This window comes from Ursus americanus, chromosome 21 (genome assembly GCF_024610735.1).
Source record: "Ursus americanus isolate L20-20 chromosome 21, mUrsAme1.1.p, whole genome shotgun sequence".
Taxonomy (NCBI): Eukaryota; Metazoa; Chordata; class Mammalia; order Carnivora; family Ursidae; genus Ursus; species Ursus americanus.
In genome coordinates, this window is record NC_142147.1 from 23,659,208 (window position 1) to 23,676,719 (window position 17,512).

The 17,512-nt window shown below is 39.9% G+C and overlaps 1 protein-coding gene across 3 annotated transcripts in view; it reads left to right on the forward strand.

Moving 5' to 3' along the window:
* TANGO6 (transport and golgi organization 6 homolog) overlaps positions 1-17,512 on the forward strand; it is a 178,871-nt gene that overhangs the window by 76,852 nt on the left and 84,507 nt on the right. Inside the window, exon 15 of one of the 3 annotated variants that reach the window (XM_087870528.1) lies at positions 8,756-10,558. The exons of the other annotated variants lie outside the window; for them this stretch is intronic. Coding sequence (XP_087726654.1) covers positions 8,756-8,853 — 98 coding nt within the window. The 3' untranslated portion in view covers positions 8,854-10,558. Of the gene's footprint in view, positions 1-8,755; positions 10,559-17,512 lie in introns of those variants that run through there. 3 annotated transcript variants of the gene reach the window in all.

The following is a 17,512-nucleotide window of genomic DNA, read 5'->3' on the forward strand; positions in this document are numbered from 1 at the left end:
GAGAAAGTGCAGAGGGGCTAGCATACAGTGATAAAGGCCAGAGCTTTGGAATTCATTCTTTATTCAGCAAATATTTATTGTGCACCTACTGTATACAAAACACTTTAACAGTGAGTTGTCATGCCTAGGTTAAAAAGCAAAAAGAAAATTCCTCAGAGGAGACAAAATGACCACCCAAAGAGGTAAAAGGACAAGTATGTGAGAGCAGAAGCCGAAAGAGTAGAGGGTATCAAGAGAGAAAGTAACTACCCGCAGGTGAATGGGCAAAGAGGCCTGGCATTTAGATAAACCTGGGGCTCAGGGGCTCAGGAAGTCACATGACAATGAATGGTACTTATGGAAGCAAGATAAATCAATGAAGCAGGAACCTCAAACGCCTGTAATTAAGAAGTCTCAGAAAATAAGTCAGCTGGTACTTTTCTCAAGAAACTGTAATACTGTTATGATAAGAAGTTGTTTCTTGTTGATTAATTTTTTTTTTAGGACAGTGTTTTTGGAGAAGAGGAGGTATATCGTTCTCATGTGGCAACATTGCTGTTTGGAATAAGCTTCTTAGCTGATTAACCATTGAGCTCATTAGCCTCTAGGGTCTGCTATAAAAATCACAACTGTTGGTTTTATGTTTGTTTTTAGTACTTTTAATTGGGGTGCTAATCAGTTAGTAGCTAATTTGGCGATGAAGAACATGGGAGGTAGAGGTGTAATTTCTGTTCTCAGCTCCCCACAATGGACAAGTTTGAATTAATTGATGTTTTGGTGTTTGTAACATGCACTTAAAGGCCAAGGCCTTAGGTGAATTTCCCATTAAGAAAAGAAAGAGCTGAATTTTCCCACCTGCATTGCCAATGTCATTTGCCCAGGTGTAAAGCATGCCAGGAGCCAAGCCATTTTGGACTCCCAGACAGACAAGACCAGCCTACTTGTAAATGTCCTGCAGTACAAGGGGTGTTGGGCTGTGGTTTGAGTAGCATTTAGTTGTGGGGTGTGTGTGTCTGTGTCTGTGTTTAAAGTTTTCCTTTTCTATGCTAAGTGTCTCCATGTGAAAATTACAACATATCTTTTGCTTAATTTGTTAATAAATTGGATTTCTTTCATAATTTCTCACCAACTTTGCGGTCTACCAGCAGAGCAGAGGGGAATTTAATAAACTCATTCATTCAGCAGATACTTATCGATACCTGATGTAAGAATTTCTGGTGTGTGTATTATCTGTGCATCACAACAATCTGAGAACTAAATTCCCTAGGAGTTAAATTTTAGTTTGATGAAAGGCAATCTGCATCGCCTTTTAGTCCTACTGAGAAAGTGATGGTTGATTTAGTTCTCACAGCAGCTGCTCCGAGGTGAGTACTCAGTAGCAAGTCCTTCAGGCAGAGAATTATGTACCAAGTTCCTGAGTTCCAGTTTCAAGCCAGAGTTCATAAATAGAAGACCTAATCTTCAACTATGGCCATTAAGTGTCTCTCCTTTTTAGATTTCTTATAAATTCTTTTTTTTCATTCTTTGTTTTATCATTATTATTGCACAAATTAATGCATTTTCATTGTTCTAAAAAATTTCATTGACAAGGAAATATATAAGGTAAAATGTAGAAGTCCTCTTCTCCAAAATAGGAGTTAAAATATGTCCCTGAGGTCCCATAATGTATATTAGATGTTTGAGGTATTTTTCACATTTCAGTTTTGAAATAGATGTTCAATAATGAATATGATAAATAAGTGATATTCTTCTGGTAAGGTATTATAGTCAGGTTGTTTATCATACTGTGGATCTGCTCATGTGTCTTCTCAGTCACTTTCAATTATTTAAAGGACATTTTGAAAGCAGCACCAGAGACAGATGCATTTCGGGGATCCAAGTGATCCCTGTCAGTGTCGAAGGATCTTTGGATAAAACTACCAGTGTTGTTGAAAAAGGAAAAAAACAAACAAACCAAAAACCCTAGGCTCTGAGCCAAGCATGGGAGGTGAAAGTATACCCATGTGTATAGTGAGGACAACCTAGACATCTTGACATGCCCAAGCAGATCTCACTAACTCTTCTGCCCTCTTTCTCTTCAGAGAAGAATTTTCATTTCTGGCAAAAGAGCCAAGGGGAGGGGAAGGCCAAAGGCCCAGAAGGGGGGGCGGAGGGAGGTGGATACAAGGTGAAATTGTTTTTACAGAGTTTCAAACTGAGCAGGATTACAAGTCTTAACTTGTCAGAATCTGAACTCCCTATCTCATTCTCAGATTTCTACCTCAAATAAAGTAAGTTGGGAAACCATTAGATGAAAACAGTTCTATCCCTTGAAGGACCATTTAATTGGATCTGGCATTGAAATTTGGAATGCAGGCTTGTGAAGTTTATCATCTCCATTTATGTCCTTGAAATGGGGAGATTACTTTTATGTCCTGACCTGGTTTTTGTACCACCTAATTAATAAATGAGCATTTAGCAACTGTCTCTCATATATGCTGTCTCGGTAAATCCTTGAAATAGTTCTAGGTAAAAGATTATCCCTATTTTTTAAACTTTTTATTTGAAATATAATTTATACCTAAATCCCCCAATTTAAAATGTTCAGTGTTTTGGTATAGTTAGACAGTTGTGCAACTATCACTACTATCTAATTTTAGAACTTTTCATCATCTCAAAAAAAAACTCCATATCTAGTATTAATGAATTTCCATTCCTACTACCCTCAGTCTCTGGGAACCACTAAACTACTTTTTGTCTCTATGCATTTGCCTATTTGAGATGTTACATGTAAAGAGTCATACAATCAACATATGGTCTCGTGTCTGGCTCCTTTCTCTTAGCATGTTTTTGAGGGTCGTCCATGTTACAGCATGGATTGGTACTTACTCCTTTTTATGGCTGAATAAAGTACCACTATATAGATTAACCACATTTTGTTTCTCCGTTCCTAAGTTGGTGTCATATTTGGGTTGTTTTTACTTTTAAGCTATTATGAATAACACTGTTATGAACATTTATATACAAGTCTTTGTGTGGACATATGTTTTCATTTCTCCTGGGTTTATACCTAGAATTAGAATTGCTGGGTCATATTGTAACTCTGTGTTTAACCTTTTGAGGAACTGCCAAATTGTTTTCCAAAGTGGCTGCCCCATTTTACTTTCCCATCAGTAATATAAGAGGGTTCCAGTTTTTCCGCATCCTCACCAATACTCACTATTGTCTGTCTTTTTTATTACAGCCGTCTTAGTGGGTGGGCAGTGATATCTCATTGTGATTCTGATTTGCATTTCCGCAAGTGACTGATGATGTTGAGCGTCTTTTCATGAGCCTGTTGCCCATGTCTTTATCTTCTTTGGAAGAATGTCTGTTTAGATTCTTTACCCATTTTTAATTTACATATTTTGTCTTTCTATTGAGTTGTAAGAGTTCTTTATATATTCTGGAAACAGGTTTTTTATTCAGTGTGTGAATGGCAGAAAATATCCGTGGGTTGTCTTTTCTCTTACTAATGGTGCATTTGAAGCACAAAACTTTTTACTTTTGATAAAGTCTAGCTTACCAATTTTTTCTCTTTATTGCTTGCGCTTTTGGTGTCATTTCTAAGAAATCACTGCCTAACCCAAGCTAATGAAGATTTACTTCCATGTTTTCTTCCATGAGTTTTATAGTTTTCACAATTATATTTCATCCATGAGCCATTGTGAGTTAGTTTTGCAGAAACTTTATAGCTAAACATTCTGAGATTTAGATAGAAGTCTTCTTTCTTTTCTTTTTTTAAAGATTTTATTTATTTATTTGACAGAGAGAGGGAGCACAGGCCAGGGGAACAGCAGGCAGACAGAGAGGGAGAAGCAGGCTTCCTGCTGAGCAAGGAGCCCAATGTGGGGCTTGATCCCAGGACCCTGGGATCACGATCTGAGCTGAAGCAGACGCTTAACCGACTAAGCTATCCAGGGAACCCGGAACTCTTTTTTCTAAGAGGACATAGCAAGCAACTTGAACCCTTGTTCATGATTTCCAAATCTTTTTTTCTCTCTAATACACTTGGTTACTTCTTTAGAACTTTTCAAATAATGGTAGAAATTGACTCTATTTTTTGTGCTTTTAAGATTAAAAACATATTATGATTATCAGTAATATTTATTAAAATTGAATAATGCTTAATTATCTGGAAAGCTTTGATTCTGTCAACAATACTGAAATATAATAAAAGACATGATAACCCTTTTATAGATGAATAATTGACTTTACTACAGTCACAAAAGTTGGGAGGATGGTGGAGATCCATTTCTTTCTTTTTTTTTTTTTAAAGATTTTATTTATTTATTTGACAGAGATAGAGACAGCCAGTGAGAGAGGGAACACAATCAGGGGGAGTGGGAGAGGAAGAAGCAGGCTCATAGCGGAGGAGCCTGATGTGGGGCTCAATCCCATAACACTGGGATCACGCCCTGAGCCGAAGGCAGACGCTTAATGACTGCGCCACCCAGGCGCCCCTGGAGATCCATTTCTTAGGGATTCCCAGTCCACTGTATCCTCTTACTGCAGCCCCGGTGATTGATACATGTGTGTATATCATATATGTGTATGTATACATATACATATACATATACATATACATATACATATACATATACATATACATTTATATATATATCAGTTCTTCTCTCTCTCCCTCCAGTTATAGGCTGCATTTCAAAGCCTGGAATACTTGAGTTTTACATTAGCCTCATTTTTCAAATATCTATCCAGTGGTTTCCTCTATCAATTGAAGATTGAAACGTTCAGATTTGCATCAGAATATTAGCAATTTAGGGGCACGTGGGTGGCTCCGTCAGTTAAGCATCTGCCTTTGGCTCAGGTCATGGTCTCGGGGTCCTGGGATCGAGGCCCGTATTGGGCTCCCTGTTCTCTCTCTGTCAGATGAATAAATAAAATCTTAAAAAAAAAAAGAAAGAAAAGAATATTTAGCAGTTTTAGTACTTTTACCTGTAAGTAAAACATGAACTGACTACTTTGAGGTTAGTTCTTTTCACTCCCCAAGATTGCCCTGGATTATTGCCATGTAAGAGAAATGGCAGTAAATGTTATAGAAGTTACCATTATTAAGTGCCTGTTCCATGCCAGCCCCAGCAACCTTACAAGTTTGGTATTAGCCTTGTTTTACAGATGAGGGAACTGAGACTCAAAGTGTTAAGAAACCAGCCCAAAGTAACATCGATACTAAGTGTCAGCATCAGAATTTGAGTCTTCAGTCTCTCTAGCTCTGAAGATTATGCTCTTGCAATGGGGAGAAATAATTAGTCCTAGTTCACACATTGTTCTTGTTCCTAGGTACAATGGCTGAGTTCCCAGGTGGTCTTAGGTACAGGAGAACTAGGCCTGCCTATGGGAAATGGTTTCACTATAAATCAACCCTTTCTACAACTTAATAATATGCTGATCTCATGTTCACATGGTGTGTGTGTGTGTGTGTGTGTGTGTGTGTGTGTGTGGTTTTGCTCATTTGGCAATGTGTACAGTATTATTTTTTAAGCAATCTTTATGTGTATCTTTAAAATTCATCTTCCATTAGTGGAATGTGAGTGTGTGACTCACACCGCCTGTCTTTCTTCCTGCTGATGAGCATGATTGTTTCAGCACCATATCCGCAGACATTGTGAGTCAGGTAAACATGTAGCTTTCTGTATGGAGCTTATGATATTTGTTGCATTTCTGATTCCAGTAAATGACATTTAAAAATAACTTACTTTAAAATGATATAAATGATGAGGCTGTGGAGAAATCGGAACCCTCATACTCTGCTGGTGGAAGCTGTAAAATAGTGCAGCTGCTCTGGAAAGCCGTCTGGCAGCTCTCAAAAAGTCAAACACAGTTACCATATGACCCACCAGTTCCACTTTAGATACATAGGCAAGAGAAATGAAAACATATGTCCATACAAAAGCTTACATATGAATGCTCATGGTAGCATTATTCATTCAAGTAAAGACAGCCTAAATATTCATCACCTGATGAATGGATAACTAAAATGTGGTGTATCTTACACAATGAAATATTATTTGGCAATAAAAAGGAATAAAGTACTGATTCATGATATAAAATGGATGAACTTTGAAAACATGGTAAGTGAAAGAAGCCAGACACAAAAGGCCACATAGTGTATGATTCCATTTATATGAAACGTCCAGAATAGGCAAAGCCATCGAGATAGAAAGTAGATCAGTGGTTGCCAGAGGATGGGAGGAAAGGGATGTGAGGTCGGAGTGCCTGATAAGGGATATGAGTGATGAAAATGTTTTGGAATTAGGTATTGGTGATCACTGCACAACCTTGAAAATATACCAAAAAGCACTGAATTCTGCACTTTTAAAAATACAATAATAAACTTGAAAAATTCAAAACAGTAGTTTTCATGGAGCCGCTAGGACTCTGAAGGGCAGATGGACAGGATTTAGGTGTGTGGAGCTAGGGTGAGGGAGTCAAGACCAAAAGAAAAGCAGAGGCAGGAGGGTGTGCAGGAGTGGGGCAAGTACAGAGGAAGATAAGCAGTTCAAGTCGTTAGTGGAGCAAAGTGAGCATGAAGGGGAGGAGTGGGATGGGACCGAAATGCAGAAGCTGTTGGAATGCCAAGGCAAGGCGTCTAAGCTGTTCTCTGTGGGCTCTAGGGAGCCTCTGTAGGCTTGCTCTTGTTGCAGCCCACCAGTAATTTCTTGGTGATGGGCTTCCTGGATTTGAAAGTCTCAAGCTTGTTGATGGTTATTACTTATGCTTCCTTTGTTCTTATTTTCACTTGTGATTTATTGAGTGCCAATACAGACCAGATGTAGCTTACACGATTTCATTTACTCCTCACCACAGCACCGTGAGAGTCCATATCTTCATCTCCCCATTTTTCAGACAGAGAGGCCAAAGTTCCAAGCTGTTAGCAGTAAAAGGCCAACCAGTGAGGGATGGAGACCAGAATCAACTCCAGAGCCTCGTTCTACCTTCTCTGGATGTCCCTCCTCTCTCCATTCCATTTTCTTACCTTTTTTAAATCATCGTGGCCTCTGCTCTTGCACACAGTAAATTAAGCCCTGGAACCAGTGGATCTTGACATTTTCAGCTAAGCATGTAAATACTTCTTAACTTCTTGGTTTCCAGGGCTCATTTACCTCCTATTCATGTAAGCCAGCAGTCACAAAGGCAGGATTCAGGACCAAGAAGGCAGTTGTGAGATACCGTGGGATAGTCAGTTGTTTCGATGTCAACTTCACAAGCTATTAAGAAGGTGTAAGTACTTTCTCTACAGAACAGCTATTTAAGTTTTGCCCTGGAGTCACCCTGTCTTTAGTAGAGTTGGAATTTGCAGGCAAATTAAGGAAGATAAACTAGTGAGAGAACTCACAAGTAAAATAGCAAGTTTCTCCTTAGACTTATGTTTAAGTACGATATTACTTGACTCTCTGAAGGAGTCCATCTGTTTTACTGGAAGTGCTCTGAGGTAGTGGCTAGAGGGGTGTCCTGCCCTTGCTTTGCTCTCTCAAACTAAACAGCACGAAGCCTGTGTGCCCCTTTTTTCAAATACAAATTAAAATTCCTAATCTCACCAGATGTGGTTAAGATGATCCTTGAAACTGTTCACACACTTAATAAGCCCAATTATATTTTTTATTAACCCTGACATAGTTCCTTTTGTTGCTGAGTCATAAGTTTAACATTTTTAACTGATTGAAGCATCAATTTCTCCTTCTTTGGTCACGTCGAGATCTTGGGCAGTGGATTTGGGAAAAGCGCACGTAAATGGTGTCCGTACAGTTTTGGCAACTCATCTTTAGATTCTTACATTAGGCCTTTGTACTCGGTTTTCCTGACCTTGTGGTGTCTCTGCTGTCCCTGAGGAAGCTGGAAGGTTGGGAATGAACTGAGCCTCAGGGAATGGATCACAGGCACTGAGCTACCAAAGACCTAATTAGGTCATCCCTCCTGCCCACCTGCCAGGGCATGATTGCTAAAGTTTGCTTTCTTAGGGGAAGTCTGTTTTTGGAAGCAGGTTTGCACTTGATGTCCAACTTCTGTTTTCCATTATTGGTAACCTGACTTTAGGTAAGGGCTAAAAAGAATTGTAAAATATCTTTGGCCATTTTCTTAATAGTTTAAAATGTTTATTCATTCATCCATAAAGATTTATTAAGCACCTACTGTGTGTGAGGGTACTGTGCTCAGTACATTGCTGAGAAAAAGTCATTCCCTGCCTTCATGAAATTTACATTTGATGGGGGGGGGGAGATGGCGGGAGGCAAGTGGTAGTCCAGTCATCACGTGAACAAAGGTGAAATGTGGCTTTGACAGGTGCTGTGGAGAAAAGGTACACAGTGGTATGAGAGCCCGTGTTAGGGACATTTTACCTGACAGAGAGGAGAAGGAAAAAGTGACTCATACGCTGAGATCTGGTGGATGATTACGAATGAGCCTAGTAAAGAAGGGAGGGAAGAGTGCCCCAGACTGAGGGGACAGCGAAGGTGCAGTACTCTGGCAGGGAGGAGACTGCAGACAGTAAGGACTGCATGAATGCCTATGTTATATAGGACCCTAGATCAGTGAAGAAGGGGGTAGGCTGGGTGGGCTCAGGCCACCAGTCAACCCCACTCTCACTAGAGGGCTCTGCTTTCCTCTCTTTCATTGAGTCTCCTCTGAAGATTTCATGTGAAAACAAGGTTCTGTTGCTTTTAAAACAACAACAAATCTCTATCTCTATAAATCTCCAAATTCTTTTTTTTTTTTAAGATTTTATTTATTTGCTCAACAGAGAGAGAGACAGCCAGCGAGAGAAGGAACACAAGCAGAGGGAGTGGGAGAGGAAGAAGCAGGCTCCCAATGGAGCAGGGAGCCCGATGCGGGGCTTGATCCCAGCACCCTGGGATCACGCCCTGGGCTGAAGGCAGACGCTTAACGACTGAGCCACCCAGGCGCCGCTATAAATCTCCAAATTCTGTTTCAACACACAGCCCTTAACTATTATGAAAAACATCCTCAGCAGATGAAAAAGGTAAAACAGTGGAGTTAATTGCGGCCAGTAGTTTTCAAATAATTTTTTTAGCAGTGGAATCCATTTTTGAAATGAGATCTAATGTGAAGAGGTCAAAAACTCAAGTGATTTTTATTTTTTCTTCATGCCTTTTTTAATATTTTTCATATTTCATAGTATGAACATTTATTGCTTTTATAATCAGAAGATAATGTTTTTAAATTATGTGGCTGTTGAGAAAACCTGACTTGTTTCGTGGTAACAAGGTTCAGGGACTAGCACAGATTGAAACAGATGGCCCCCTCTGTTGTAGTGCCCCCTGTTGACCTTTTCACAACTAGGGATTGCTGAAGCACAGGGTGACCGTGGCTTTTTCACTATGAGATTGTATGGTGACAGCAGAAACCTTACTGACAAACAGATGTTTTTCCCAAGTGGAGCTTTTCTTAATGAAATGGTTGCTTAGAAACCAGACCATAATAATAACTTTTCTATATTTAGTTTATAAAGCGATTCAGTTTGCAAAATTATTAAGTCAGAGAATACTAGTCAGATAAAATTGAACATGTTCATTATTTCTTACCTTGCAATTCAGCAACCAAATGGTTAAATTAGTAGCAAAATTTCTTCTGGATGTGTCTATCCAGATGCTGTTCTTAACAAGGACATACAAGGAAAATGACAGCTCAGCCACCCTGCTCTGCTCTTAACTGCGGTTCTCTAGTGGCACAGTGTGTTTGATCTTTCAGCAGCATGTATTAGGAGCTGTGACATGTAACACTTATTAGGTTGCTGAAAGGATCAGTTAGGTCAGTGGGTTAAAAATTGTAAAATGTGAAAATAACTTCAATTCATGTTAAGCTCAGTGAGACAGCAGTTTAAAGGAGGGGCTCAGGAGTGAAGATGCTTCTTTAGGATAACAGAATTTATAAGTGGAAAATATGACATGCTAACCATTACTAATAACAAAGAAATCTCAACATGTACCATATTTGTCAGGTGAATTAAGACATTAAATCTTAAATTCAAACGAGGCAAAACCTAGAAGAAAATATATTTCTGCCTTCCATTTCTGGTAATGATGAGACAGCTCAGCTGAAAACAATCATTATGTAGAGTAACATATTTAAAATATTTAAAAAGCACTGAAGAACTGATAAGAAAGCAGAGACTTATCAAACCAACATCTTAAAAAGCCAGAATTCTGAAAGGTAAACTGAGTGTAAGAACCTTCATTTTCCCTGAGGGCATTTGATGAAATTAAGTTGTGAGTTTCTAGGCTTTGAAGTTGCTAGTTGCAAGCCCAAACCAAACTTGAAGTGGGGAGTCTACTAGAAGACCTCCAACTTGAAGCTGAGACCGCAAATAAATACACCTTTAAGTGATCAGAGGAGAGGGCATTGTCTTGGCACTAAGCAGAGCAGGAGGCAGTAAGGAAAGCAAACCTGTGCCTGAGAGGTTGTAATCACTGAATAGATCACCTCTTCTGCAAATTTGCATTATTGGGATCCAGGAAATTTCAAGCAGGGAATTAGAGTTTAAAATTTCTTTTCTTTTCTTTTCTTTTTTTTTTTTTTTTTTTTTGAGAGAGAGAGAGAGAGAGAGTTTGGGAGTTGGGGGTTGTAGGGGCAGAGGGAGGAGAGAGGATCTTAAGCAGGTTCCACATCCAGTGTGGAATCCGTCCCAGGGCACAATCTCATGACCCTGAGATCTTGACCTGAGCTGAAATCTAGAGTCAGATGCTTAACCAGCTGAGCCACCCAGGTGCCCTAGAGTTCAAAATTTCTGTAGTGGTAACGTGTGTGGGCATCTTGTAGAAACAAGTATATCTCCTATGGAGGAAGGCATCTTCATCCTAGACCCCAAAGAATCCCCCTAATAATTTCTTTTTATTTTTTAATTTTATAGTAATAAAAATTTTTTATTGTGGTAATATATATAACATAAAATTTACTCTTTTAACCATATATATCCACAGTGTTGTGTCATAGCTATCTGTTTCCAAAAAAATAATTTTTTTTTTAAGATTTCTTTATTTGAGAGAGAGAGAGAGCATGCACGTGCATGAGCTGGTGGAGGGGCAGAGGGAGAGGGTGAGAGAGAATCCCAAACAGACTCCTTGCTGAGTGCAGAGCCCGGTGTGGGGCTTGATCCCCCCTCCCTGACCCCAAGATCATGACCTGAGTAGAAGCCAAGCATTGGTCGCTTAACTGACTGAGCCACCCAGGCACCCCTCCAAAATGTTTTCATCACCCCAAACAGATACTCTATAACCGTTAAGCAATAACTCCCCATTCATTCCTCCCATAATAATTATTTTACATTTCATTATGAACAATAATCAGTACCTAGTCACAAAATACCCACACACAAAGAAACAACGATCCCAGCAGAGTAGATTAGATTAGATTTATTTATTTGAAGATTTTATTTATAGGAGAGAACATGAGCTGGTGGGGGGGGGTGCAGGGGGCAGAGGGAGATGGAGAAGAAGACTCCCCACTGAGCAGGGAACTTGATGTGGGGCTCAATCCCAGGACCCCAGGATCATAACCTGAGCTGAAGACAGATGCTTAAACGACCGAGCCACCTAGGCGTGCCAGTTCCCAGAAAATTTTAGATGCTAGAATTGTCGCACACAAATTATGAAGTAACCAGGTTTATTACATTCAAAGAAATGCAAGACAAACTTGAAAATATCTTCAGGGATTGTAAACAACCAAAACTGATGCAGCAGATTTGGAAAATAACAAATAGAATATCTAAAAGTAAAAAGATAGAATAAGTAAACTTAAAAACTCAGTGGAACGGTTTTGCAACAGGCATACCTGAAGAGGGAATTAATGAACCAGAAAGTAGAAAGGAGAAAAATAGGCTGAGTGCAATACAGAGAGACAATATTTAGTTTATGATGGAGAAGTCAAAAAGGAAAGATTAATGGATTTGATCTCTTAAAAGTTTAAAACTCATTTATGTCAAAAACAGCCTTATTAAACTGCAAAATATAATACAGAAAAATTGGGGGCAAAAAAGACAGGCATCGTTCTGTAGAGACAGAAAGTAGATTCGAGGTCGCCCAGAGCTGGAGAATCTGTGCGAAGAAAGAAAATGGCAGCTAATGGGTAAGAGGTTTCATTTTGGAGTAATACAAATGTCCTGGAATTAAATAGTGAGGCTGGTTGCACAACTACATGAATATAGTAAAGACTGTATGTTAAAATGGTGAATTTTATGGCACGGGAATTCTTTCTCAGTAAACCTGTTTTTTTACAAAAGGGACAAGCAAGTAGTTAATACCTTAACTACATAAAGAGCTCATAGAGACTGATAAAAAATATCCAGTAGATACATGGATGAAAATAAATAGGCAATTCATGGTAGAGGAATAATAAAAGAAATAAAATTTTGGTAAAATATTTGACTTTTCTAAGAAAAAAGAGGTAGATTAAAATAATAATTAAATGTAACTTTTTGTGACATTTCAAAAAACACAGTTTTGTTTTGTTTTTTTAAATGAGAATTCCCAGTGCTGGCCAAGGCACACTTGATCACTCTTGTTAGGAAAACCAACGAGGACATTTTTGGAATATAGCTTTGAAAATGTTCACGCCCTTGGAGCCAGTTACTTCTCTTTGGGGAATCTACCCTAAGAGTGTAAGTAGGAGCTGGGTGCCTAACATAGTTCTGTCTGTGGAACTTTTTCCACACTGAATAATGATGCAGTTAGCTCTTGGGCCGAGGCATAGCTCGTACTTGCAGAACCTCGTGCCTTTTGCAGCACGGCTCACTTGTCCCTTCTCCAGGAAGCCCTAACCCCACCCCACACCCTTTTTTGACTCCTCTCTCCCTGTGCTCTCATTATTCCCCAACTTGCAGTATCAACCACACTGTCTTGTAATCACGGGCTAATTTGTCTCTTTCTCTAGACAGACACAGTCCTCTAATATTTGTATCACTTAGTGACAGTATCTGGCACACAGTACACACTCTATGAATAGGTGGACGCATAAAGGAATTCTTTCCATTGCCTTTATTTAAAGATGTTTTCCAAACATTATGATTTATGCCATAGCTGCAGAGTACTTCTGTATATTCTTATATAACCGATTTGGGTTCTTTTTGTTTTTGTTTTTGTTTTTTACTCCTTTCCCCCCACCCTTTTTTTTTTAGATTTTTTTTTTTTTTTTTGAGTAATCTCTGTATCCATGTGGGGCTCGAACTCATGACCCTGAGATCAAGAGTTGTCTCTCCACTGACCAAGCCAGCCAGGCGCCACCCTATCTCTGTCTTTTTAGCTGAAGTAAAATTTGAAAGAAATCCTTCTTCTTTCTAATATCCTTATTAGTATTACTTACAATATTACTATTAAAGTGTTGAGTGTTATCATTGGACCAACAGCCCTGTCTTGTTGGAGCTGCTCAATTTTCTAGTGTAAGAGCGGTGTCATCTGGGGTAATAAACTACCCCCTACCTCCCCCTTTTTAAAAAAAAATATTTATTTCAGAGAGAGAAAGAGAGAGAGAGAGTGCACAAGTGGGAGGTGGGAGACAGGCCGAGGGAGAGGCAGAAGCAGACTCCGACTTGATCCCAGGACCTTGGGATCATCAACTGAGCTGAAGGCAGCCGCTTAACTGACTGAGCCACCCAGGTGCCCCTCCATCCTCCCTTAAAAAACAAAGCTGTTAAAACGAAATTGTTCACAATAAAAACTCTGTGTGAAAAAGAGAGAGAGAGTGTGTGTGTGCGTGTGTGTGTGCGTGTGTGCGTGCACGTATGCGCGATTCAAGGAATGGTGTACGAATGAGAGGGCTCTAAAATATTTGTGTCGATTTCAGGTGATTTTTTTTTTAAACTGCTTAACTGGGATATAATTCATATATCATACAATATGCCCCTTTTAATTGTAAAATACAATAGCTGTTAGTATATTCACAGAGTTGTACCTCTGTCACCACAATCAGTTTTACAACATCTTCATGATCTTGAAGAGAGATCCTGTGCCCTTCCTCCCATACCTCCCGAAGGTGATTTTTATTTGACTTTCTTCTGTGCTTTTCTCTAGTATTTGAATCTTTTACCGTGACCGTGTATTATTTATACCACCAGGGGAAAAAAAACCAGTCAAGTTCTTTTGATTGTGCAAGCAAATTTTTTAAAGGTTTCTCCTTTCCCCTCTATTTATGGGTGCCCTACTTAGCCCAGGGATTTTAACCTGAGGGCTGTATGGACTCCTAGAGGGTCCATGACTAGGTTTATAGGCGAAGTGTTTGTGTGTGTGCGTTTGTGCCTTTATCAGGGGAGAAGGGGCTCTTTGGGTGAAGTTCAATAGTAGCTCTGTCTGGTTTCCATGTGAACCTACAGTTTAAGTCCTGCACGTCACAGTTATTGATTTGACAACCCTTTCAAAGCAAGTCCTCGCCTGGAGTGCCTGTCACAGACCCTTGCCTAATCGTCTCATCAGGACTTGTGCTAGGCTCAACGCAGGAAGAAGGGAGCATTTCATTAGTGTTTGTGTCTTGTCTGTGTCACTGCTTGGTGCCCAAAGCACAGAGCAAGTCTCCTAGCCCTGAGACACTGGAGAACATGGGAGATCAGCCCTGTCTTGTTGGAGCCGCAGGCCAGGTGACAACTCCCCGGGGAGGCCTTCGCTCCCTCAGAGCAAACGAGAGCCTGACGCATCAGCCAGCTCTGCTGACTGTGCAGCTTCTCTTCGCCTATACTTGAACTGAAATGCCAGTAGAACACTTCGGAAAAAATGAGTCTGCAGTTTAAGTAGTACTCCTACCAGGACCACCCATCTTGGGGTCTTTCGGAGATGTAAAGAGTTTTGTTTTCTTACCAAGATTCAGCTAAGAAAGAACCACTCACTGTTTTATGGGAAATCAGAAGTCCCTTTTTCTTTTTACCAGTAAATGTTTTGATACCATAAAAAAAATATTGGGGTCTCTGGATGGCTCAGTTAAGCATCCGCCTTTGGCTCAGGTCGTGATCTCAGGGTCCTGGGATCGAGCCCTGCATCGGGCTCCCTGCTCAGCGGGGAGTCTGCTTCTCCTTCCCCCTCTGCCCTCCTCCTGCTCTGCTCGCTCTCTCTCAAATAAATAAATAAAATCTTTTTAAAAAATGGAATGTTAATGTCCTTTTTTACTCTTGGAAAGCTACATAAAGAGAATTAAATGAATGACGTCCTGCTTCTTTATTTCTCACCCTGGAATAGCTGAAATGTGGGTTTCTCGGAATGCGTAGGGCAGTGATTACCCTGAAAGCAGAGGTAATTGCTGTTTTCCTGTCCTTCCTTCCTCACTTTTGCCTTTCAGTATTCGGGCAGCTTTGTTCGCATTTATGCATGTACAACAGAACCCTTAATGGTGGCGGCGTCCTTGAGGCTCCATTTTCCTCAGCTCTCTTCCTAGCCCTGCCTCTCTATCACCCACAGGTATTTGATAGAGGCGGCCCTGACAAGGTGAACTCTAAGCTTTTGGGGGCTGTTTCGGATTTTGTTTATTTGGAGAGGGTAGCAGAATAAGAGATAGAGGGGGCTTGCTGTATCAAGTAGAGTGGAGGTGTTTGAGGATCACTGGTTAAAAACTGGAACTCCTGAAAATCCAAGTTCTCAATTTCCCTTTTGTACGACTCCTCTGTTACCACTAATGTCAGCAGCATCTCAAGTTAGAATCATTTGTGAATTTCATTAACATCACTCACCTCCCTTTGCGACAGGCTAAATAAAGATACCAGGTAGGAATGAAGCAGTCCCTATGAAGCCCCACTAGATTCACTAGAGTCTAGAGAATTCTGGCCTTTCTCTTATGGGATGCAGTGTGCAGAGTGCTTCTCCTTCCTCTGACCTTGAAGTTCAGTAAAATTTTATGGAGTAAGGCTGAGAGTATATACTAGAAAATGTAAGGTTCGCTATCTTGGGGTTAGGATTTGCAAAGTTAGTATTATTCTAGCTAGTATCTCTTTACCCAGGCACTGCTGCCAGGGGACCCCTGGTGTAGGGGAGTGCAGGTTTGCAGTTCTGCTCTGCCATGTGCCAGATATCTTGGGTCATATTTTTCACCCATCTGTTCCTCAACTTCTTTCTTCATAAAATTAGGAATAATAATAATACCTACTTCAAAGGATTTTTGGGAGCATTAAATGGACAAATGCATGTAAAACTGCTTAGAACAGCCTGGTATGTTGAAAACACTCAGGAAATATTTGAAATGTTACTGTCTTTGCTATTAGGTGTTTGTTTATTGTAATAGTATTTTGTGATCCAAATGGCTTCCAGCAAGTATAGTTAACTACGAGCAAATATAAATGCATTCCTTTTAACATTTCCCCTCCAAAACAGGAAGTAGAAAACAATTTAAGAAAATACATTATTTTAGTGTTTGAATGTATTATTATTATTACTTAAAGATTTATTTATTTGAGAGAGAGAGAGCACGGGGTGGGGTAGGGATAGTGGGAGAGAGAGTCTTAAGCAGACTCCTTGCTGAGCCCTACGTGGGGCTCGATCTCACGACCCTGAGATCACGACCTGAGCCTTATGTTTAACTGACGGCACCACCCAGGTGCCCCTCAAATGTATTATTTAGATCCTGACTTAGAGAGATTCTAGGTATGGTTCTCACAAATCTTTAGCTGTTAACTGTGACAGTTTATTAGTCTAACCCTGTTTTTTCTTCAGGCCTGGGTAGCACTCACTCATATTGAATCTTTATAAATTTGTTGGGGCTTGTCCACACTTAGCACAGCCTCGAAGCTGTAGAGAAACTTAACATTGAATTGGCATCTAGACGTTGTCATTTACTCTAATTACAAAGACAGGCCAGCCATCCAGTTGAATTCCCCACACTTCCTTGATTTAATAACCGACTTCCCCAGTTTGTGCAACTTCCTGGATTCTTGGAGCTGAAATTATTGTTGGCTTTCATCATAATGAAAGGTCTCAAATGTAACAACTGAAGTACCCTGCTAAGGAAGGGTATTTTCATTCTCTTCTGGTTTTAGCCTTTCACATCTTTGTGTCATAGAGCTGCAAGAGAGGACAGATTGGTGATGATCTTTTTGTAATCAAAGGAAAATTCTCCTGTGCCTGACCTCTTCTCTTACCCATCATCGTTCTTTCACTGGGCTTCCTCTATAGGTTAATATGCTTTTTATCTTCTTTCTAGTTTTTAAAATAAACTTTTATTAATTACTTTGAACATAGTTTGTAATGAGTCAAAAAGCTTATCTCCTGCTCTGCTTCTTCCCCTTCACAGTTCCAGTTCCCAAAGACAACCATTCCTTTCCCACCCCTTTTTAAGTGGTTTCTTCTAGTGTTTACCTGTCCATTTATAAATAAAATGCTCACACGTATTTCTTTTTTTTTCTTTTAAAGATTTTATTTTTAAGTAATCTCTACACCAACATGGGGCTTGAACCTACAACCCTGAGATCGAGAGCCACATGCTCTACTGACTGAGCCAGCCAGGCATCCCATATTTCTCTTGATTTAAGAAACTCCGGGCATTATCTGCTCATTTTCCGTATGTGGGATGAGGT